Source organism: Pygocentrus nattereri, chromosome 29 (genome assembly GCF_015220715.1).
Source record: "Pygocentrus nattereri isolate fPygNat1 chromosome 29, fPygNat1.pri, whole genome shotgun sequence".
Classification (NCBI taxonomy): Eukaryota; Metazoa; Chordata; class Actinopteri; order Characiformes; family Serrasalmidae; genus Pygocentrus; species Pygocentrus nattereri.
The window spans coordinates 12,673,143-12,696,917 of record NC_051239.1 but is presented as its reverse complement, the minus strand read 5'-3'; the positions used below and the strand labels follow the sequence as shown (position 1 = coordinate 12,696,917).

Below are 23,775 nucleotides of genomic sequence, written 5' to 3'. Positions count from 1 at the left end.
TGAATAATTCAGTCCTTCAGATGTGAACAAAGTCATTCAGAGTGCTTTGGTGTGAAATGCTGTGCTCTAGAGAAACGTACAGAGTCAGAATAGTTCACAGTGGTGATGACAGGAACCAGACGTCTGAGTTTAACACCTCTGAAAGCTCCCTCATAAAACGTTATTGCATGAAATGGTTAGATATGCGCCGCCTGGTGTGTGACACGTTGTGTTTTATGACAGACTTGTAACAAAGTCTTGCCTTAAAATGCATTTTAATCCATTTATTTTAATCCATTAGTGGTGGAGGGATGCATGCAGGGTATTTTAAGGCAAAATAGTTCCCAAAGAAAACTGATTTTTATCATCAGTGTCACAAATAAAAACTCAAAAGACATGTGTAGGTGGTTCTGGATAGTCAATAAAATGGTCATATTTGTGTTGTAGACACAAATCAGGATTCCTGGTACTCCTGGTTCCTATGACCATCACTGTAGAGCAGTGGTGGACAGTAACTAAGTAAACGTAACTCGTTATTGTACGACTTTTTACTTTCACTCCACTACATTTCAAAGTCAAATATCTGACTTTTTACTCCACTACACTTTGAGAAATCTGTCGTTCCTTTTGGTTTCTGTGTGTATAAAAACATAACATGTCAAAAAGAAAGAAGCGCAAAGCAGAAACACCAATCAGGGCACAGCGGTCACTTTGTTTAGAGCTGGTTTTGACCTGTTGGTCATACCGACCCAGTGCAGCACACAGTTCAATATCAGTGCAGCAGTGTAAAATTTTGGGAGAGTCTGTTCAACATAAATGATGAACTAACCTAACTTTGTGTAAATAGAGCACAATATAGAAATATGTCCATTTTACATTTATGGCATTTGGCTGACACTCTTATCCAGAGCGACTTACAATTTGATCATTTTACACAGGCAGGCCAAGGTGGTGTTAGGAGTCTTGCCCAAGGACCCTTATTGGTATAGTGTAGGGCGCTTGCCCTGGTCGGGGATTGAACCCCAGTCTACAAGGCAAAGGTGTTACCCACTACACTAATCAACAACCACATAAGCAGTCGTGACTGACATCATTCTTTTTTCTGAATTTATAAAACACTTTCATTTTATAGTAAAGTTGTTTTGGCTAGTAGATCCTGCACTTAAAGGAAGTTTTTATTAGACTTAAACTTGGAACTAAGTTTGTAAAAAGTGATTTCAGAGCCACTCGGTTCTCCCTGATGGAAACTGTTTACCTTCACTGTTTTGTGCTTATGATCATTTTAATAGACGTCAGCGTCACTAATTAATGACGTTCTATTAAAAGACTGGTTTAACAAGAGAGACCCTGCTGTATTAGGACTTTAGAGCCACAGTGAATCTTTTAGTACTTTTACTTTATACTTAAGTACATTTGAAGGCAAATACTTTTGTACTTTTACTCAAGTGGAGGTCTAAAGGGAGGAACTTCTGCTTTTACTGGAGTAATATTTCATCTTGGATATCTCTCCTTAAACTCAAGTACATGGTTTCTGTACCTCGTCCACCGCTGATGTAGAGAAATCTGAGTCTGCATGTTTCTCTCCAGTGAACCGTTTCACACCAAACCGCTCCCGGCTTACATCTCAAGCACTGAGCTATGTGGAAATTTTGAAAAACTGGTGGAGTTCCCCTTTAACTAATAAATCTAACCGTTCTAAATCAGAATCGCTCACAGCGGTGGTGAAAGGAACCAGACGTCTGTCTGTGTAGTGCCTCCAGAAGCTACATCACAATGTTATCACATTAAATAAGCACTTCAGCCAGTTCAGCACTGAGCTCTCAGCCTAAAGGCCATGTTTAAGGCCATTTGACGGTGGAGAGCTACATGCAGGGCGTCCGAAGGCAAATCAGTACCCAAAAACGGTCCGTTTAGGCCTGCTGGCCGTTTTGGAAAATAACGATATATTTGCATTGCAGCACATCGACCCCTTGTTCCTATCAACACCACTGTAAAGACATCCGAGTGGGTTTCTCTACAACAAACCACGTCATATAAAAACAACACGAATAACGGTTGATTAAATGTTTTATTAGTATGAACGTGTAAAAACGGCAGAACTGTCCTTTACAATGTTCTGCTCATGTGTTTGTTCGGACTTCCCCCCTAAATAGGCCTAATCCATTGTTTCAGACGATGTGATGGTGTAGTGAGTTTCACTGACCGTAGAAAAAGTGCACCCTGGGGGAAATCAGAGTGTAGCTGGTCTTTGGGGTAGAAGTGATCTCTCTCTCTCTCTCTCTCTCTGGTCTGTCCGGTTCACTCACACGTCTGTGACCCGTGTGTTTAAGTGCCAGCCGTCTGTTCTGTGTCAGAATCGTTTGGTAACTCAATCTCTGAGGTGCACTGCGCTGACGAGCGGAGGGGGGTGGCCATGCTGATCTACAGTCTGGCTCCGGTGGGGCAGCTGCAGTGCTGTAGGTGTTGCCCGCTCACTTCTTCACGCCTCGTTCACTTTCGGCAGACTTGGTCTTTCTCAGCGAGCCGCCGACGAGCGATACCGGAGCCTGGAGACTCGGCCGCGGAATAAAACCATGTGAAGGACCCGGTGAGACCTCTTACTGTACCGTGCCGGAGACCAACGGTCGCTCGAAGTGGAGCTTAACGACATGTTCACGCGCGGATCCAAAAAGCGGCGGTCCAACCGTTCGGTAAGGAAACTCGGCGGTGTGATAGCCAATAAGTTCGTCGCTGAGTCTAGTTTTGTTTTGTGAGTTTTTTTTATCAGTTTTGTCTGTTTTTTTATGTACGTTTTTTGCGTAGTCTGTCTCAGAGCTCCCGCTGTCTACGCTGGCCAGCAGCTACTTTTTGTTCCTCTAGCGCTTACCTAGGACGTCGAAAGTTGAAGTCAGAACGAGGTCTTGCGAACGTTTTACTCGGTTATAACTCTCATTTTGGGATTCGGCGAACATGATATTACCACAAAACCTATCTTATCTTTTCGCTTTTTAAAACAGATAAATGGCATTTTAACCATTTTCCTCTCTATGAACGTTGTGGACTGTAAAAGAGGCGGGGTTAACGCTGCAGTGACGTCATGTTTACCTGAGCAGGTTTGGGTTGGTTTGGGCAATCAATGGGCTCCAGCTGTGGTCCTGGAGGATTTATTTAAGTCCAGCACGGTTTGGGCATTTCACTGCTATAACATCCCTTAGTTGGCGACGGTTGAGGTGATTTGGCAGGGAAATCGCCATCTGTACTGGACTCCAGGCGTAGAGACCCAAAGATGACCTTAAAGAGGGATTCCACAGACACAGACTCCAAATCTCTGCAAAGTTATATGGTTAAGATATAAACAAAGCTGTTCAGAGTGGTTTGATATGAAATGCTCCGTTCTAGAGAAATGTACAGGGTCAGAATTGTTAACGGTTGTGGTGATCCACCTTTTAAAGCCCCCTAATAGAAAGTTATTACATGAAACGGTTATGCCTGCGCTGCTTGATGCCTGAGACATTGTTTTACAGTAGTTTTGAGAAAATGTTATCCTAAAACATATTATTAGGTCATTTAAATTTATGGCAGAAGGGTGCATGCAGACTGTTTAAGTAGCAGTAGATAAGGTGCTATCACAACCACTGTTAAAAAATCTGGACCAGCTTCTCTGCAATGAACCATTTCACATCAGATCACTCTCAGTGACTTTGCTTGCATCTCAGAGGCTGAGCTACGCAGAACTGATGAACAAGTAGGAGCCGAAAGTGCAGTTGAAGGCCTGTTACAGCTATATGCTAGACCGCATGTGTCAGGCTCCAGTCCTTGCGGGCCAACTGACTGCAGACTTCAGCACGCCGCCTCGTTAAATATTCTTTTTTAACTGAATTCAGAACATTAGATGAGGCTAAATAATCTCTGAAGCACGTTGGCCCGGAAGGTCCTCAGTTTGACATGCTTGTGCTAGACTAAGAAGATCTGATTGATCTTAGAATTTACACCTGTGAAGGTGCAAAATACGTGACAGTTTAATGTAGAAAATACTTGCTTTAATAGCCAGTGCACTCATTCGCTTTCCATCTGTTTGTATGGTGTGTTGATGAGAGTGTCGTGTGGTGATACAGTGATGTTGTGTGTATAAAGCATCTAGCGTGTTGAAGACTTGGAAGCGTGTGTCGTGTGTCCTAAGTTGCACCAAACTTGTGAAAATATCTGACACAGTGTGTTTGGGTTAATATGCCTGCATAATGTCTGCATTGATAACGATATCTTTTTATGACTTTACCTGATCGCAGCGGCTGTGGAATCTTAAAGATTAACGCCAAGTGAAGGCTGATGATGGTCAACAGCAGGAGTGCTCAGTGGTCAGTGGTTTTCTCAGTGGTCAGTGTAGCTGGACCAAGCATTTATCCTTAAGTCATCCTGTAGTTACTTATAAACAGGTCACCAAGGCTACTTATGCATATTTATACATACTTATATGTATTAAAGGGAACTTGTAGGCCTGTGACTGGTATCTTGTAATCAAATTAAATTCATCTTACCCGTGTCGGCGTAAAGGAAAGGTATGTTTAATAGCCGGTCACCAGGCTGATTTTAATACAAACATAAATGTAAACGCCCAAATACTGACTTATCATAGGCGTAATAGTAAAGCAAAGAGAGGAAGGATTATGTTCTTCCCAAACTCTAAATGACGCCTCTGTAATTCAACGTAGTCATAAAACATTGTAATGTAAAGCATCACATCTAAGATGGTGAAGTCTATGTAAACTAAATGACCCTTTTAACAGAGCAGAAGATCATGGTCAAGGTTTTAAATCTGGGTGCAGAATGGCACTAGAACGCAATAGCTTGTATGAAACTTCATTAGGATTACTTTCGTCCATTGTTTGTTTGAGAAAGCGCTCTCTATTCACTGCGTGTTCTTTATCTGCCTGGAAAGCACAGTCAGGAAAAGGAACTGCCTAAAGCTCTGGACACATCAAAACCAGGACAGGATGAATACAAATGCTACTTTAGCTATTTTCACTCATGCTTTCTAAGTGAAGTTGGAAGCCATATATCTGTTCATGGGATTTTACTTTGACCTTATTTTTCCCTTCAAAATAATGCCCTTGGATCTCTTACATAAAGATGTCGTTTTGATCTTGGCCAGGCTGGTCGCCCTCAGGTCTCCAGCATGCCCCAGTGCAAGAGTAAGCACAGGCCCATGATCTTTTGACCTTCAGCCAATAAATGTGTAACCAGCTCATTCTCATGAAATGCTAATAGTTTCTGGTCTAGCAGTAAAGCTTGTACTAATGTTATGCTGACAGATGAGTTAAGTTGTGTTTTCAAGTTGGACAAGATGCTATAGACAAGAGTGCAGTGTTATCTTAGCTCAACACAGGCATTTCATAACAAAGATGTCTGCTAATTGCACAGATGCAGCACTGTGCAAAAGCCAGATGCCACCCTACATCTGTTTAATTGTTGGCTAAAATGGCTATTAAGAATAACATATTCTTTAAAAAGCTGAAAACGAATTTAACAGAAAATTACACAGAAGCCTCAATTTGTAGTAAAGTGTGGGCACAAGATAATTAAGTCATGGCCACGACTTGGTAAGGCATGGGGACAAGATTCTAAGGCATGGCCACGACTTAGTAAAGTGTGGGAATGAGATATGTAAGCCTCGACCACAGCTTAATAAGACGTGATCTCGTTCCCACGCCTTACTAAGTCGTGGCCACGCATTAGGATTATTATAGCTTCCATTCTTTTCAGGAGTCTTGCTTTCAGCTTTTCAAAGAAAAATAAAGGGCTGCTTTTCCACACCTCCAAAGTTCAGTCTTAAAAGTTGGTTGCGTTTTTTTGCTTCTCGATCCAAGTTATCTCGAACGCTTTCACCCCAAACGTGATGGACAGAAACGCCTTTGGACTTTGGCAAGACTGGAGCTTTAGGTGGTTGTTAGGGGTCTCTTTTTAGGGGTCTGTATTTGTTAATTATTCTGGAACACTGGTTTGGGAAACGTCTGTTTTTTCATTTACTTTCCTTCTACTTGGCAGTTCCTTATGAAAGTGGATTATTTCTTATCTAATCCCATTGTACTTAATGGGCTTTTTCAAATGGAAATTCCATAAATGAAGGGTGGTCTCTGACTTTTGCACAGTACTGTACGCTCTCAGAAATGAAGGTATGAAACTGTCACTAAGGCGGCACCACTCTTGTCACTGGGGTGGTACCCATAAGAGTACATCTCAGTACCTTTAGTCAGGGAACAGAATTGTTTCAAAACCCATTGAAATAAAAATGTGTAAGTTGTACTGACTCCACACCCCGTCTCAGCTCCAGGCCTTTTATTTTATTGTTCTGTTATTCATAAACATTTGTTTATGAAAAGGTACAAATATGTACTTTTCATCTGGAAAAACTTAGTTGAGGTTCACAACAGAACCTTTAAACCACTGTTTATACCCTTGAGGGAACATTTACACTGCTTGTACCTTGATGAACAAAAAGTGTGCCTGCACAGAACCTTTATTTCTAACAGTGTGTGCTTCATTCTTTTGGCCTCAATTCACCATAACAAGCTTAAAAACCAACAAAGTCAATAAACGCGTATCTAGTTCAATTCAATTTATTAGTAGTTTAATTCATAATTTATTATGAAAAACGATGAGTACACAGAGTTACTCTGCACTCGTTGTTGTTTACAGGCTCTGTAAATGATGGAAATCCATGCAGTGGTTCAGTGTTGTAGAATTACTGATGACATCAGGGAAACATTGTGAGATAATTTGCTACAATAACAGAAACATATCATGACTTTGTCTACCCCTGTACTGGAGTTTTACCCAATATATCGCTGTTATTGGAAGAAAATCTCGTATTTCCAAAATGGTAAACTTACAGTAGAAGGAAAAAACCAACTTTACTTTTAATGTACGTCTATGGAACCAGACTTCTTCCCAAGTCATTTTGGCTTGTTTCTTTTAGTCTATTCTTCATGACTGGTATCTTGTAATCAAATTAAATTCATCTTACCCGTGTCGGCGTAAAGGAAAAGTATGTTTAATAGCCGGTCACCAGGCTGATTTTAATACAAACATAAATGTAAACGCCCAAATACTGACTTATCATAGGCGTAATAGTAAAGCAAAGAGAGGAAGGATTATGTTCTTCCCAAACTCTAAATGACGCCTCTGTAATTCAACGTAGTCATAAAACATTGTAATGTAAAGCATCACATCTAAGATGGTGAAGTCTATGTAAACTAAATGACCCTTTTAACAGAGCAGAAGATCATGGTCAAGGTTTTAAATCTGGGCGCAGAATGGCAGGATGGCTTGTTTCTTTTAGTCTATTCTTCATGAAATTTACATACGATGTAAAGGACAACAGGCATTTTCCAATTCTGTCAAAAACTGAAAAACGACAAAAATGCAGATGCAACGTTTTCTTCTCACAGCAGTGATTTTTTTTATGAGTGTATTTGATGTGAACATTTTTCTTTCATAAATGTACTTGCACTTCATATTAGCTTTGTTTTGCTCAGAGTTTTACGCAAATGTTGTTGACGTAAGCATCACGTTTTGAGTTTTCGGCCCCTGTAGAGCCCCAGCCGGGGGGGCGGGGACAATTGAGAGGAAATTTTCCCTGAGGGTGTGGACAGGAAGTAACCTCGGGAGCATCCTGTCTCACAATAGAGGGGGGGGGGGGGGGGGGGCCATCTTCCCACAAAACCCCTGTGCAGGACAAATCTTTCATTTCTCTCTACTATACTGTATCATTTTTAGTTTTCAGCCATCTGTATTTCTTCCTTTCTCCCGCCTCTCTCTGACGGTCTCATGCAAACATAAACATAAAGAGGCTCTGATATCCGCTCACTGATAACACAGTAAAGACTGGATATGATGGTTAAAATCTCTCTGTTCACGTACTTTATTACCCTTCATCATAAATCCATTAGCTGAATCCTGCCAGGACAAGTGGCGGCTGTATTCGCAATCAAAGCTTTATATTTGAGCTTAAAACCTTCCTCTTCCTGCGTGATTTATGTGTTAGCGTCGGCGTCATGTACAGATTGAGCATATTTAGGCTTGCTTCTTGCAAGTGTCGAGTTTCTATCATAGAGTTTCATCCAGGCGAACAGCTCGAAGTATGGCCAGGTGTACAATTGCTTACTCAGCATTATTCTCCCCTGGGTTTCAGCAGTGAGTTAAGGAAGGACTGATGACTTAAAAATGACCGAAATAAAGCATGTATTCTTTCATGTAAGCCTTAGAATGACTGTTGTATGCAAACATTTGTTCATCCCTAAGTGAAAATGAGTTAACACATCCTGTACAGAGATCCCACTGCACTGTTACTGTATACTTGCTGAGCATTGGGGGTAAAAGTAAAAGATAAAATGTAGTCTGTGCAAAAGTTATGGCACATTTTATATTTTATGTTTATGCCAAATTCGAAATCATACAGTCACATTTGCTGATGCCTTGTTTAGTTTTGCCCACTGTAGAGGATGTGTTCACTTATTTTACTGTAGAAAATCCACAAAACAGGAGACTAAGAGTTTGAATTGCTACAGCGCTGTGACCAAAACCTAATCATTGGCGTTTATCGGCAATATTTCCTGATAAAACCACCAGCTAATGTTGTTGGCCAAACAGGCTCTACTTCATTTACTGCAATATTTAATCCTTCAAAGTCACAGTTATTGTTGTTGATAAGAAAATCTTGTTTTAATGTTAGTGTTATGTTAATTCTGGGGGTATTTTTGTGATTGTTTTTGACATCAGATCAAACAGAACTGAAAGTGTAGATTCAAATCCAGGAGAATCCAAATTTAAATAGAACCAAAAGCATTATCAGCGATCTCTCCACTGATACTCATAAAACCACAAGTTGTCAATATTAACTGATGTTAATGGCCAACCAGGCTCTATTTCAGCGTTTCCACTCACAGTTCTTAAAAGTTATTGCTATTGTTGTCGACAACAAAAGCATGTTTTAATAATAGTATTACCAAATTCTCTTTAAACTTTCAACTGATACTGCATTTTGTGCTGTAAGTGGAACAGGAACGGTTTAATTTTTGACATTGATACAAACAGAAGCTGGGAGTGCAGATTCAAGCTTGTCCACACAGAATTGAATAAAATGTAAATATAAACCACTATATGATTCATCATACAGTTCATTTCTGTAATTACATAATTCAGCAGGGAGAAAAATAAAGATGAGCGAATTAAAAATGACAAAGACTGTATCCTCTTATTTAACCCTTGGAATGATAACCTCCGATAACCCTAAGAGTTATTATTGTTATTTTGATGCATGTTTAGTGTGCATAACATAATCGTTGTGCATTTAAATGTTGAGTTATTGAGTTCTGCATTCAATAGGTACATTCAATTTCCATTACCTAACCGGGTCTCACTTTATTTGGGTAGTCCACTACTGTCCCCTATAGATCCTCTACAGATGTTCAAATTGGTAGCAAACCATCTGTTGATTGTCCACAGCGGTGGGGTTAGGATTAGGATTAGAGACAGGTTTAGAAATAAAGAAAATGATGGTCAGTTTAGCCGAAATTTAGTTGAATATATCTTGAAAGTAAATGAAGTATCTAAAGTGGACTCTCCAAGTAAAGCATTACCCATAATTGGTTTAATGCAGTTTAGCAATGTTCTTTCACTGGAGATTGCAAGTTTGTCGTGGACAAAAACATTGCTAATTATTGCTGCATTAACAATATTTCCAAAAAAAAACATGAGTATGGATCAGGCAGGCTCGACTTTGGTCATTGCAGTCTTTAGAAGTCACAGTTATTGTTGTGGATAACAAAAACTTGTTTGAATGTTCGTCAAACTTCTTGATGCAAAGTGTGAATCAGATGTAAATACTGATTACTATTTAACTCATTATATGGTTATTTGTGTAATGACATAATTCAGCCGGGAGTTAAAAAAATAGCAATAATCATAACTATTGGTTAACACTTAAGAGTCACTCTTCTAAGGGTCAACACTGACAGACTGACCGCTTTTTCTATTTAAGTGTGTTTAACGCGAGCAGCAGAAAGGAGGTAGATGAGCCGAGTAAAGTGAGCCAAAATCCTTTAAGTTGTTCAGCACAGAACCAGGCCGACGGGTTTTTCCGTGCATGACGACGTGTTCGATGCCAGTATTTAAACGGTATGTAAAGGCAATTAAGCCTGTCACATAATTTATAAGCAGAAATCTCTCTCTCTCTCTCTCTCTTTCCTCAGCTCTCTCGCTCTCTCCCTCTTTCTCCCTCTCTCTCCAGTGTTTCCTTTCCACAAGCTGAAGTAATTAAGTATGCAGCAAAGTAGAAAGGAGCTGAAAACAATCCTCCTCCCTCTCCTCCTCCCCTTTCGCTCTCACTCGTTTCTTTCGTAAGTGAATAGCAGCGGCCTAGTCTTGGTTCAGTGAAGTGGCAGAGTGCACTGATCCCAAAAGCGGTGTTTGTTTTAGCACACGTGTTTCCATAGATCTCTCCCTCCTGGCGTCCAGGAGGTGCCGGCCTGTCCACTCACTTTTGTTTCTACTCCCTCTCTCTCTCTGCATCTCCGGCTGTGAGCTTTTTAGAGAAGTGTTCCTGCGCTCATTTTGGCCGAGCGCTATTCTTCTAACTTAAATAGATTGCAGACCAAGTCAAAGGTTTGGGCGCACCTTATTGAATGTATCTCGAAAATGTCTTAAAGACATTTTACTATAAAGGCTATAAAGGGTTTCTAAGATCTCTAAAATCTGTCGTCTAAAATGTGATCTAAATTGTATTGTCTGAGATTCTGAAATTTATGTTTGATATATATAAAAGGTGAAGGTGATGCAGGAATGGGCAATGCGGACAAAATCCACCTTTATATAAGACATTTTCATGATATGCATTAACTTATTTAGTCAGTTGATCAGTTGGAACAGCGATAGTAACTGTAGGGGTTATAATTCTAGAAGTCTGAGGGATACAGGGTTTATTTTGGGTTATTATATAAAGTTTTTGAATAACATATGCAGATTTTCTAGAACCTACAGACATCTATCTATCTATCTATCTATCTATCTATCTATCTATCTATCTATCTATCTATCTATCTATCTATTTAATCAAAACAGCCATTAAGGTCAAGTTATTCATTTTTCAGCACCACAAAAAAGCATAAATGTTAAAAATAGAATTAGCCAAAAACCTTAACAACTGAATATAACATGTTTAGGATTTTTATGTCCGTGCTTTACGTTTATTACAGCTTCCGTTCTTTTCAGGAGACTTGCTTTCAGTTTTTCGACAGAAAGAAAGAAAAAGCGCTTGGATTTTTTCCAGATCTCTGAAGTTCAGTCTTAGAAGTTAGTTGTATTTGTTTCGGTTTTCCCGTGATGTTGGGAGCTGAGCACCTTCTTTGTTTGGTTTGCAAATTTTCTTCCCTTTTGTCTATTTCCTGTGCACTGATTTGTGGAAGGATGGACAAAAACACGTGGGGATTCTTTCCTATCTGAAGCAAAAGTGGGTCTTGATTTCCTCTCAAAGATGAAAGCTTTATGTCCGGTTTGTCTAAAGGGGTCAGTTTTGGTTGTCTACTACCTCTTGCACTTTTAGGAGTCCCTGTAACTTCAGCTACAGCTTTTAAAACTCTTTGAATGAGTTTTTCACTCATTTACCCTGGACTTTTTCCTACCTTATGCAAGTGGACTGTCTTTAATGTAGTCTCAGAAATATTGTGAAAAAATTATACTAGACTGATTTTTTTTAAATGAAGGCTGGTCTCTGACTTTTGCACAGTCGTGTATAGCAGATCTTGTATGCCTTCGGAACTGCCCTGGCTTGAAGACCGTTCCATAAATTCCAGTGGGCTTCTGTAATGGCCCACTGAAAGGATTCTCTTTAAGGCAACACTGAGAACAATGAGCCATCCCTGTGTCGCTCCATGAAGGCACCGGCGATGGCACTTGGCCTTCAGCTAAGCTTCTCACTACTGTAGTTTAAAGTGAAGGAGCCATGCTGCAGGCTAAGACACGCAGTTGTTGTTTAGACGTCTGTGATGTTGTCCTCGGAATTAAGCCTCCCACTTTCAGACACTTTCCGCTTCTGCCCTGCTCTGTTAATGTGGTTAAGTGTGTGAGAGAGGCAAGCCTGTGTTTTAGTTTTATGAGTACAATTTGCATGCTTTCACACAAACACCTGAGGCATGTGAAGAAACTCCCACAGATGGAGACTGAGCCATGTGTGGGAAAACTAGTTCTTCATTTTACAGCTCTGCTAGGTCCTAAAGATGAGCAGTACAAATTGGAGAGCTAGCATGACGCACAGATTTGTAGATAGCAAAAAGAATTTTGTCTTTACTCCAGATGTAGTCGATCAGCCAAGACATGTTTAGTGTCTAGAGTTTGCTTCTTAAGTTTTGCAGTGAAGCTTTAAGATTTAGCATAGCTATGAAATAATAGAAACAGTTTAACATCATGCAAACAGCCTAAATCAGTGCACTCTTGCTCAAAAGCATGTTGAGTTGTTAAGTAATCTCAAGCAGATTTGCATATCGCTGTTATTGGAAGAAAAGTATCTCCATTTCTGCTATTTTTTTTCAGTTTTTGACATTTCGTGATGAATGGAACAAAAGAAACAGCCCAAATGTACTTGGAAAAAAGTCTGGTTCCATTGTCTTACATTACAAGTAAAGCAGTATGTACAAACACGCATATATACAAACACTGTCTGTGATCTAATGTATGTCATACACTAAGAAGAGTCTAAAAACAGTTTAGTCTTCTACAGCTAAAAATAGCTTTCACACCATAGTGGGGGCAGTCGTGGGCTGGAGGTTAGGGAACTGGCCCTGTGACCGGAAAGTTACCAGTTCGATCCCCTCCATGACTGAGGTGTCCTTGAGCAAGACACCTAACCCCCTGCCCACTGCTCCGGGCAGGTGTGCTCACTGCCCCCTAGTGTGTGTGTATTCACTAGTGTGCATGTATGTGGGTGTTTCACTGCACGGATGGGTTGAATGCAGAGGTCCAATTTGATTGTCAATTCTAATATTGTTGACGACAGCGTTTTACAGCCTGTAAATACTTGTTGATATTTCTGAATCAGTGCTTGAACACTTCTAAAATTTCACCCTTTACAACAGTGATATTTGCATTTTGTCATATACTTCCATTTCAGTCAGTGTTTCAGACCACGCAGCTGTGCTTGGTGTGCATCTTGCGTCTCCCAAAACGCAAGCTGATAAGCATAAACTCCCTAGAGATGCAGTCACAATCACGCACTCACATTCTCTGTAGTGTTCTAAACTATATTTGAAAGAGTACTAAAGTGTTATGACCTTGTTGGTGTGGTAGTTGCAGAGCAGCCCCTGTGCTGTACTAAGAGAGGTGTAGAGGAGCTAATATTCCTGCCTGAAGTGGTTATATGACTGAGCCGAGTCAGAGGCCGTGATGACTGGACACATGGTAGTACTCTGATAAGGAGTGAAGGAGAGAATTCATCAAAATGATTGTGCCTACATGCCATACCAGCTTTTTTCTTTTCATCTGTTTCATTTAAACGTTCCAACGTACTTAGTTTTTCAGGGATCTATTTCAGCTCTTTTAGCTTTGGTGGCCTTTGCTGTCTGAGACGAACTGAAGTGCATGATTGGCAGGAGTTTATGAGGCATTCAGCTGAAGCAGACGGAATTTGTTTAACATTTTTTATATATTAAAAATAAAAATACTGTTAGAATGGGACAAACTTGGGTGGCTGTTAGTACACCGAGGGTAGAGGTAGTTTAGACTATGCGTCGGGAACTCTGTGTTCTGCCTAATGGCCTTTACCGATGAAACTTACTGTAGACTACAGTTCTGAGGCTTAAAAAGGAAACTCCTGAATACTAAATAGAGACATAAATACCAGTATAACAAGCAATTACTAGAGTATTCAAATGATTCATACCAGCCCTGCTAATGAGATGAGTAGCACATAACTAAATCTTATCAACATGCAGATTCAAGGCCTGCCGAAGTTTCCATAGTCATGAGCCTGTAAAACCTTTCTGTTTGTTAAAGGTCACTGAACCAAAGGCCGTACTGTTGTCATCCGCATTCCAGTTGCAGAGATGGGTTGGTTCTGATGCTCTTGGGGTCTCTTTGTAAGTCTGGCTGAGCTGAAAAGCACTTTTGCTGGGATTTTTCGTCCGTCCGCTAGAGCCCAGCACAGTGCAGTGAGGCTGATTGCTGAAGTCAGCAGTTCTGAGGTGTAGGCACCACAACAGAAGACAAAACAGGGGAGCGGCATGATTGCAGAGGTAAAGGGGAAAAAGTCAGCGTAAACGAGTGGAAAAAAAGACGGGAAGGGTGTGTAGCATCTATTCTGTGGACATTTCCTTCCTTGTGTCTCTATAAAAGGGTCAGCACAAACAGACGTACTGTATATGCAGATATTACGCACTCTAGATGATGAAACGAGTTCTATAGTCGACACACACTCTCTGCGTGTTATATAATATTCTCACACTGAACAGGATTTGTTTGCAAAGCATCATATTGTTGTAGTGTGCGTCCCAGTTAACCCATAGAAGTCTAGAGTCATTGTTCCTTTTGCTATTAGGGATACAAATTTAGCAAATTCTTATGACTGATCATCAGCCACCAACATATCAAATACTTAAAGGATGGTTCCAGTTATATCTTATTGGCCGTTAAGCATTGGAAGTCATTGTAAAATACTTGATGTATGAACGCTTATGAGTGCACGCATCAGCTGAATTCTATAGTACACCAAAATATTAAATACCATCTGTTGTATGGACTATGGAGCCTATTACAGATAAGTGAGACCAGCCCTATGCATGTGTATCAAGTAAACTGCCTGTAACAGTATGAAACAAACTGCATAAGAAGCCAGTTCCAACATGTTCATGATTATATGACCAAAAACTAAAAAGCTGGCAAAATGACTGGAATATATAATGATGGGATGCTGAAAGTTCTCAATGTATATTTACTGCTATAAATAGCATTAGTTGACCTTAAATCATTGTCAGTGTATAAGGAGTTATATAATTAATTGTGTAGTTACAAAAAGAATTAAATTTACATGCTGTTTAAGGCTGCATGCCATTTTTCCTTTGGTTATGATTTTAGGAATTTCCAAAGACGTGGTAAAAATGTAAAGGAAAGGTTTTCTTTCTACAAAACCAGCTCCTACTCACAACACCAACAACGACCAAGGCCCAATCCCATTTCACCCCCCGCCCTTACCACTTAGCTTTTACCCTCTACTGCTGTCTCAGTAGCTAGCTAGCGAAATTTCCCATTCCATCTTAAATGGCTTTAAAGTGGAATGGGAAAATTTGATCAAGAAGCTTCATATCACCAAAGAATAAGGGGTCAGCGATAATAAATAATTGTCACACCCTCCGCTCTGAAAGCATATAATGTAACTAAATGTAAGTAAATCCCTGCAGCGCGGTTGCTGATCTGCCTCTCGGCTATCACTGCAGACGGGCAGGGTCACCTGCAGCGCACTGCTAGTAGCCTGTGAATATAGTAATGTTCTTTTTGTATTTGAGGGTCCCATTTCAATGATGGTTAATTATGAAAGATAAATATTATGGTTTTTAATGATGGTGTTGAGAATGAGTATTTAAGTGGTCATTTGGAAACACCATTGAGTCCATCCATTTTCTAATCCATCCATTTTCTAAGCCGCTTCTCTGTCAGGGTCGCAGGGGGGTGCTGGAGCCTATCCCAGCAGTCTTTGGGCGGAAGGCAGGATACACCCTGGACAGGTCGCCAGCCCATCGCAGGGCAGACAGACAGACACAGACAGTCACTCACACCCAGGGGCAATTTAGCATGTCCAATTGGCCTGACTGCATGTCTTTGGACTGTGGGAGGAGAACCCGGAGGAAACCCACGCAGACACGGGGAGAACATGCAAACTCCACACAGAGAGGACCCTGGTTGCCCGGCCAGGGAATCGAACCCAGGCCCCCCTTGCTGTGAGGCGACAGCGCTACCCACCACTCCACCGTGCTGCCTTTGAGTATTAGGACTAAAATGCTGGTTAGGCCCCTGTGGTAGGGAATGGAGGGGTTATGTTGGCTGGGCCTTGCATGAAACTGTAGTGAGCAACAGATCGTGCACGCACACTGCACTTAAGAACTAATCCTCTTTGTAAACCCCCCTTCAGTTCAACAAGCTGGATTGACAGAACACATCTGTGTCCCCCCATCACCCACCCACTCCAATGGACATCATTTAACATACAGTCTGTCAAATAAAACCAATCTACAGCAGTTCAGCAGTGCATATTATATCTCCTTGCAGGAGAGCATATGGAAAACGCCAGTGTGGTTTTTTGACCATATGGATGTGCCACTACTTGACGAAGATGAGCTGCAATCACTAATCCCTGGTTTTAAAAGCAGCAAGCCAAATCTGACTTTTTCATACATGCATCTAAAATTTCCTCTGAAGTCTAGAAAGTGCAAAAGCAGATGGCCAGGTGTCCACCAGGATATCAGATAGAAGTGTGCGGTATTTACCGTTATATAATGATTGTTGACACATAATGCATTTCTGAACATATTGCGGATAACGTCAATAAATAGAGACTGTAAATGAATGCACAACTGATGCAGATAGTGTGTCAGATCCAATCAGGTAAAGACCAAATGCAAATCGGATCAGAGCGTTCCACCCTGCTGTGTAAATGCAGCCCATGTACCAACACATGCTGTTAGAGGTAGGGGGCTCCTTTACCACAAGTATTTATTTTATCTTGCAGTGATTTATTAGTCTCTCCCTCTTTCAGGAGGAAGACCCTGATAGAGGTCAGCCCTGTATGAGATGTGGAGAGCAATGTCCAGGCTTCCGCATGCACGGCTGGAGGTAAGACTTAACAAAGACTTTTACCCCCCTCAGTGTGTGATGAGAGTCGACATTTCACAAAAAGCAAGTTTATGGCAGAGTGATGTCACATCTATAGGACATGCAAAAAACTTTTATTTCTTGTAAGAACGACTGTAGCTAGCTGTGCACTTGTGTTTTTAGCTTTGCTGTATCACTGGTTAACATCAATGCTATAGACTGCCCACCAGATACCGTAACTGCAGTAGAAAGCTTAACAGTGTTCGGTGGCATTTCACCATCTTCCTTGTCCTTTGCAGCTGTTCAATGCCAGGAATGCACTAAAATCTCAGCCACTTAAACTTCCAAAAAAAGAATTTTTAGACTTTACAAATCATTTTAAAGGTACTGGAAATGAGAAATGATTGAAAAGACTTTTTGTTCCCCTCACTTTCCTTGTTTAGTGCAAGTCTATCCGATTTCAGAAGGAGCAGCCAATAGTGGGAAAAAATAAATGTTGGCTATGTGAGACTTTAGACAAGTAATTTATAATCACAGTTCATCCTGAGTTTCAAGAGGGGATTCAACATTCAGCAACTTCTTTACAACTTCTTACTACAGGTTTGTTTAATAGACACAATGCAGCAAAATACAGCTCAGTTTTGTCATATTTAAAGCAGATTTTATCGATTTAAAAATCTTCATTACCTTGTAGTTTTATGTTTAGTCTGTTTATTTGAAAGCACAAATAAAATGCCATATAAAAATAAATAAAACTCTTTCAGATTTTAGGCCAGGTATGTCTTGAATTTGGGTTTCAGTTTCAGACAGGCATTACTATTTGGTACTATACTGTTTGGCCACTATTTAGCTTTTTCAATACAGAGCACCTTATACAACTGGCTCATAACTCCCTCACCTACTCCCTCACATTTAGCAGGCTAAAAGATCTCCACAAGGGGGAGTAAATAGCAGTCAGATAGCTTCCTATCAATGACACTGTGCCCTTGTTTTTCTAAAAGCTATTAACTGGTCATTTTACACAGACTGTACTTCAGACAGCCCACCAAACATACATATTGACATACTAACAACATAGCTGTACTCTCAAAGTTGCAACAATGATCTTAAGGTCCAGTAGTAAACCTTAATTTTTTTTTCCCCAGCAAAAAAAGAAAGTATTTGTACCTTTTTGTAACCTAAAGTTTTAAAACAGAACAATTAAATATGAAGGTGTTAAAACGAGGCATTTGGAATCAGTGTAACTTTTAAAATATAAGTGTTATAATTATGCTGCACTTATGTTCCTTAACTAAAGTTACTGAAGATGTGCCCTTGAGGGTACCGTCTCCTAGACACTCTCAGAAAAACTGGACTACAGTGTACATTTCAGGGTTACCAGTGCTCGTCAGTGGGGTGTTATCCTCAAGGATACATCTTTCATACCTTTACTTAGGGTAAGTAACAAAAAAAGCAGTAACCTGCATTTATATGTCTTACAAGTATCTCCCTTTCAGAATGTGAACGTAGTGCACCTTTAACACTCAATTTCATAATTGGACCTTAAAGGCCATGTTGTACCTTTGAGCATTCAATTACATGATTTGTACCTTTTAGTCTGACAGTGCAGGGTATGGCACACTCTGCCACACACAAATGCCACTTTTGTGTGAACGATTATGTTTTTCAGTAAAGTATTACTTTCTAGGCATGCCTTGGCATGTTTTTGAAGGCCCTGGGGTGGGTGAGGGGTGTCTATAAAATAAGTAGCCCAATTAGAGTGGTATGTTTTAGTAGTCGCCTTAAAGAGTGTAGTTTTGTTGGGTTGTGTTCAAATCACACACCGTACTTCTCAGTTTGGATCAAGGTTTAGATATTTCTGCCATACGACTGAGCACACGTTCAAGTGTAAACATGAGCATTTTTGAAATGAGTAACATCACATGCATGATCTGATCCACATGCACGATCACAAAGATTACTTGCTGTGGAGGTTCTCTGCTGATTATTATTAGGAATGTGGAAAAAGACTGGATGCTTGGCTTTTGCTGTTGTTTGGCTGACACTTATATGTTAAATGGTGTGTGGGATTATGACAGTGATATTTGATCATCCTGTTTTCCTCGCAGTCGCATGGCTATGGGATGTGTCTGACAAAGTGCAACATATGAAGGTGTCTCAAATTCGAAATGCTTACATTTCTGTGTGCATTTCATGTGAGCGTAGCCTTATGCTGGTTTTATTAGACACCACAGAGACCACAGAGTGACAGTCTATTGGAGAAAACACTGACATTAGGACTTCAATAATGGCTCTTTATGACCAGATACACATCTGTTTCTGGTGCAACTGGATTTATAGTCTATAAATTGTGAATGGATAGAGCCAATGCGAAGAGCACGAGTACCCTAAGAACCCTCAAACCCCCCCACCCCCTCAGATTCCCTGAATGAGCCTATTAGACTTGATCAGCATAAGTGGATTAGTATGTATGGATGGGCAGTTAGCCCATTCAGCACACACAGACCACCCTGTGAAGCAGAACAGCCCTCTCGTTAGCATTTGGATGAATAAAAATAATATATGTTATAAATCTGCAAACACAATGAGCTTTACAACTTGTAAACACACAGTACCCATATAAGTAGATTCACAAACAGGGATTGGCTTCTTTAGGTTTATGTAATAATGTAATGTTGACACGATGGTTATTTGCAGGCTTAAAAGCTATATTATATACAGTACTGTGCAAAAGTCAGACTCCACCCATCCTTTACCTAATATCCAGTCAAAACAGATGTTAAATAATAACGAAAAGTTATTATTATTTAGCACCATGAATGAAGAAAACATGTATTAAACCAAAACTTGCACAGAGGCCTCAGTGTTTTCAGCATTTAAATTCTTCACCTTTTACCTTTATTATAGTTTCCACTTTTTTCTGGAGGAATGATTTCAGTTTTTTAAAGCAATATGCTGAGATATTTCTCCATACCTCCAAGGTTCAGTCTTAGTTGTTGATTTTGCATTGTCGTACCATCCCAGCTTACATTCTGGTGCACTTATTGGTGATGTAATAGTACTTGATTTATTTGTCCTCACCTGGAAGAGGAAAGGGGTTCTTAACAGTTACACATCTTTTCACACCCATAGCATTGAGTTGTCGTCTCACAGTGGAATTGCTGAACACAAACACTTTTTTTTTCAGACCTGAAGCAACAGTGGAGCTTGATTTTCAAAGGTGAAAGCTTTAAGTACTGTTTATCCGATGGTGAGAGTCTTGGTCGTCTTCCAGGTCTTGCGCAGTTGTTTCATTTTCTTCTGTTTTTGGAAATTCCTGCTTTGTCACTTATTTTCTTTTGCCGTTCGCCTTTCTCATGCAAGTGGATTATCTTACATCTAATCTCCTCAAAAAAATCACCTGAAAAATGAGTGACTTTACTTTGTGTCCGTTTTGACTGGAAATAAGGTCTTCATTAATTGTTATTAATTAAGTACTTACAGTTAATTAATAATATAAAAATTTCATTTTAATAATAAGAGATGTTTTTTGGAACTAATTGCTCTATTCTTTGTACCAATCTGAGAACATTTGTTTGTTCCCTCATTCGTTCGTTCTAGATCCCTGGAGAAGATTATGCTGCTAAGTTTAGCTTCCAGAAATCAGCATTTTCGGAAAGGCAGTTCTTTGAACTATAATACGTGTTCATCCAGCACCAGCTGTTAGTGCAACGCTGTGCTTTTTACTGATTCCATGTAACTCTTTCTGTGATGCTACGTGATCTAGATGTAGAACCAGTGTAGGGCCTGTGTGGTGGATCAACGGACACTGCAGTTAAGACACAGTGCGCAAACATAAGTAGGTCTCTTCACCCCTTAAACTTCAAGGGCCTGTAATACTTACATATTACTTGCTAAAAACGTTATGGTAGGTACTGATTAAGTCCTAAGATTAATCACTGAGTAATAAGCCTGGGAATTTGGATCTCTCTTGCTCTTTGTTTCTCATGCTGTCAGTCTCTCTCTTTGTTTCTCTCCTCCACACACACACTTTGACTCTTTTTGTTTGTTCACCTTCAAGCCTTCAAATATGTGTGAGCGAGCATTAGCATTGGCTTTTTGGGAGGTAAGTACCCAGATAAGATATGAAACAGGTTTCTGAAAGGCACAAACACAAATCTGGGAGAGAGAGCAAGTTCTTCCATTCATGAACCGCCCATAAATGTCTTTCATAGCTACTCCTGCAAGGTTGGACATGGTTTAAAGAACACTAGCAAAAATCTCATTCAGCCTGATGAGAAATTGTAGTGCACAACAAAAAACAGACAGATTTGTAAATACACTCACCAGCCACTTTATTCTGTTCAATTGCTTGTTAACACAAATCGTTAATCAGCCAATCACACGGCCGCAACTCAATGCATTTAGGCATGTAGAGGTGGTCAAGACAACTTGCTGAAGTGCAGACCGAGCATCAGAACGGGGAAGAAAGGGGATTTAAGTGACGTTGAACGTGGCATGGTTGATGATGCCAGACGGGCTGGTCTGAGTATTCCAGAAACTGCTGATCTACTGGGATTTTCACACACAACCATCTCTAGGGTTTACAGAGAACGGTCTGAAAAAGAGGAAATATCCCGTGAGCAGCAGTTGTGTGGACAAAAATGCCTTGTTGATGTGAGAGGTCAGAGGAGAATGGGCAGACTGGTTCCAGATGTTAGAAAGGCAACACTAACTCAAATAACCACTTGTTACAACCAAGGAATGCAGAATACCATCTCTGAACGCACAACACGTCGAACCTTGAAGAAGATGGGCTACAGCAGCAGAAGACCACACCGGGTGCCACTCCTGTCAGCTAAGAACAGGAAACTGAGACTACAATTCGCACAGGCTCACCGAAATTAGACAATAGGAGATTGGAAAAGCATGGATCTATTCTGCGTTGTATCAACGGTTCAGGCTGGTGGTGGTGGTGTAATGGTGTGGGGGATATTTTCTTGGCACACTTTGGGCCCCTTAGTACTAATTGAGCATCGTTTAAATGCCGCAGCCTACCTGAGTCGCTAACCATGTCCATCCCTATATGACCACAGTGTACCTATCTTCTGATGGCTACTTCCAGCAGGATAATGCACCATGTCCCAAAGCTCATATCATCTCAAACTGGTTTCTTGAACATGACAATGAGTTCACTGTACTCCAGTGGCCTCCATAGTCACAAGATCTCAATCCAATAGAGCACCTTTGGGATGTGGTGGAACGGGAGATTCGCATCATAGATGTGCAGCTGACAAATCTGCACCAACTGCGTGATGCTATCATGTCAATATGGACCAACATCTCTGAGGAATGTTTCCAACACCTTGTTGAAAGTATGCCACGAAGAATTAAGGCAGTTCTGAAGGCAAAAGGGGGTCTAATCTTTAACTAGCAAGGTGTACCTAATAAAGCGGCCGGTGAGTGTATGTCTGTTTAGGCTGTTTTCCACTGCACATCCCAAAACGTGAACTGACCCAAAGAACCAACTAGAACTTACAGATCTATTTCTGATCTTCTTCTACCTGCTTGAGACAGCTGGAACCATCACAATAACTTAAAAATGTAGTCGTCTTGCTGGTCATTCATTGCCACCCTATTGCACCTAATTTGCCTTATACTTCAGTGGGTACCAAAAAACATAAAGCTTGATCCTTTTGTTCCAAACCAGTGGCCAGTGGAAAAAGCACGGTTCCAGTTTTCTATTGTAAAATGTTCAGGTATTTGGTGCATTGGCAAAATGCCCTTAAGAGGACATTATTTATTTCAAGTGATGTTTATTTTATACATGTGAAAAGACATCCTGTTTGGATAAAACTGATAGTTTTTTTTTAATGGTAATTTTTGGGAATAAACATCCGGTCGATAGGATAAACAGAAGGTTTACTGGCTTCAGCTTTGTTAACGTTACTATCTAGCTAAGTTATTCCAGTATTGTACAGCACTGTCTACCACAGAGACAGAGCTATAAGAGATTTCCTGGCAACATTTCTTTGTCGTGCTAGCCATATATGGACAAAAACAGAAAGATCTATTCTTCCATTTTTTCTTGCCACAGTCCAACTACTAGCCTCTGTGTGTCTTTGTCTCTGAGTAGCTTGACTGTAGCTTGGGAAAGGGCAAAAATTGGAGGCTCTCCTTTTCACCCTTTGCTTATGCTGTTTGTAGTTTGTTTACATGGCAAAAACACTTGATCTAAATAAAATATAGATCATTTAAACCAAACAAAGCTAATTTGAAATGAATGCCTCACTCTAAATTGCGGTATATTGACTAAAACTCAATAGCATTCAATTCAGTTCAGTTCAACTTTAATTATCTCATGTAGGGCCATTGGTATTAGGACATTAGGCGGAATGAGATTTTTGTCAGCGTTCAATGGCATAACAGTTGATATGGAAGTTGTGGGTGGAGCAGGGAGAAGTCAAATATGGGTTTGACTGGCCACACCTGGAGTCCACTGGGCAGGAGAGCTGAGTGGAGTTATCAACAGGCAAATATGCACAAATCAGAAGGTCCTTTAGCCAGTGGCCTGTGTGAAGGGGCCAGGCACTCAGCTGGAAAAAATGTTGCAGGACACAAGGGGAATTCCAGAGGGTACAGCGGTGTGTGTGTGTGTGTGTGTGTGTGTGTGTGTGTGAGTGTGTGAGAGAGAGATTTAATGACTTAGTGAAGCAGAAAGTCACCCTAAAACCCACCAAAAAACAGTGTCTGTCCAAGTCTGGTCTCTACTACTCAGTCTGTAATCTGTTTTTAAGCAACAGTTGAGCTTCCGTCTTTGTAGATGAGAATATATAAGCAAGTCTATTTGAGATTCCAATTTTTACTTAACAAATTTGGCAGACAGTTTTGCATGATGCCAAAATGTGGACTATACACTTTCATTGCTCATTAGCTAGATTACTTTTACTCCACTGAAAAACTAAAGAAGCAGAATTCAGACATGAGTCT

The 23,775-nt window shown here is 40.4% G+C and overlaps 1 protein-coding gene across 4 annotated transcripts in view; it reads left to right on the top strand.

The window, feature by feature from the left end:
- The first annotated feature begins 2,196 nt into the window (after positions 1–2,196).
- Positions 2,197–23,775, top strand: part of prickle3 (prickle homolog 3) — a 62,031-nt gene continuing 40,452 nt past the window's right edge. Inside the window, exons 1-2 of one of the 4 annotated variants that reach the window (XM_017696455.2) lie at positions 2,197–2,669; positions 16,751–16,827. In XM_017696455.2, coding sequence (XP_017551944.1) covers positions 2,628–2,669; positions 16,751–16,827 — 119 coding nt within the window. In that variant the 5' untranslated portion in view covers positions 2,197–2,627. The remainder of the gene's footprint in view (positions 2,670–16,750; positions 16,828–23,775) is intronic. The other 3 variants (XM_017696456.2, XM_017696457.2, XM_017696454.2) reach the window with 3 other exon arrangements.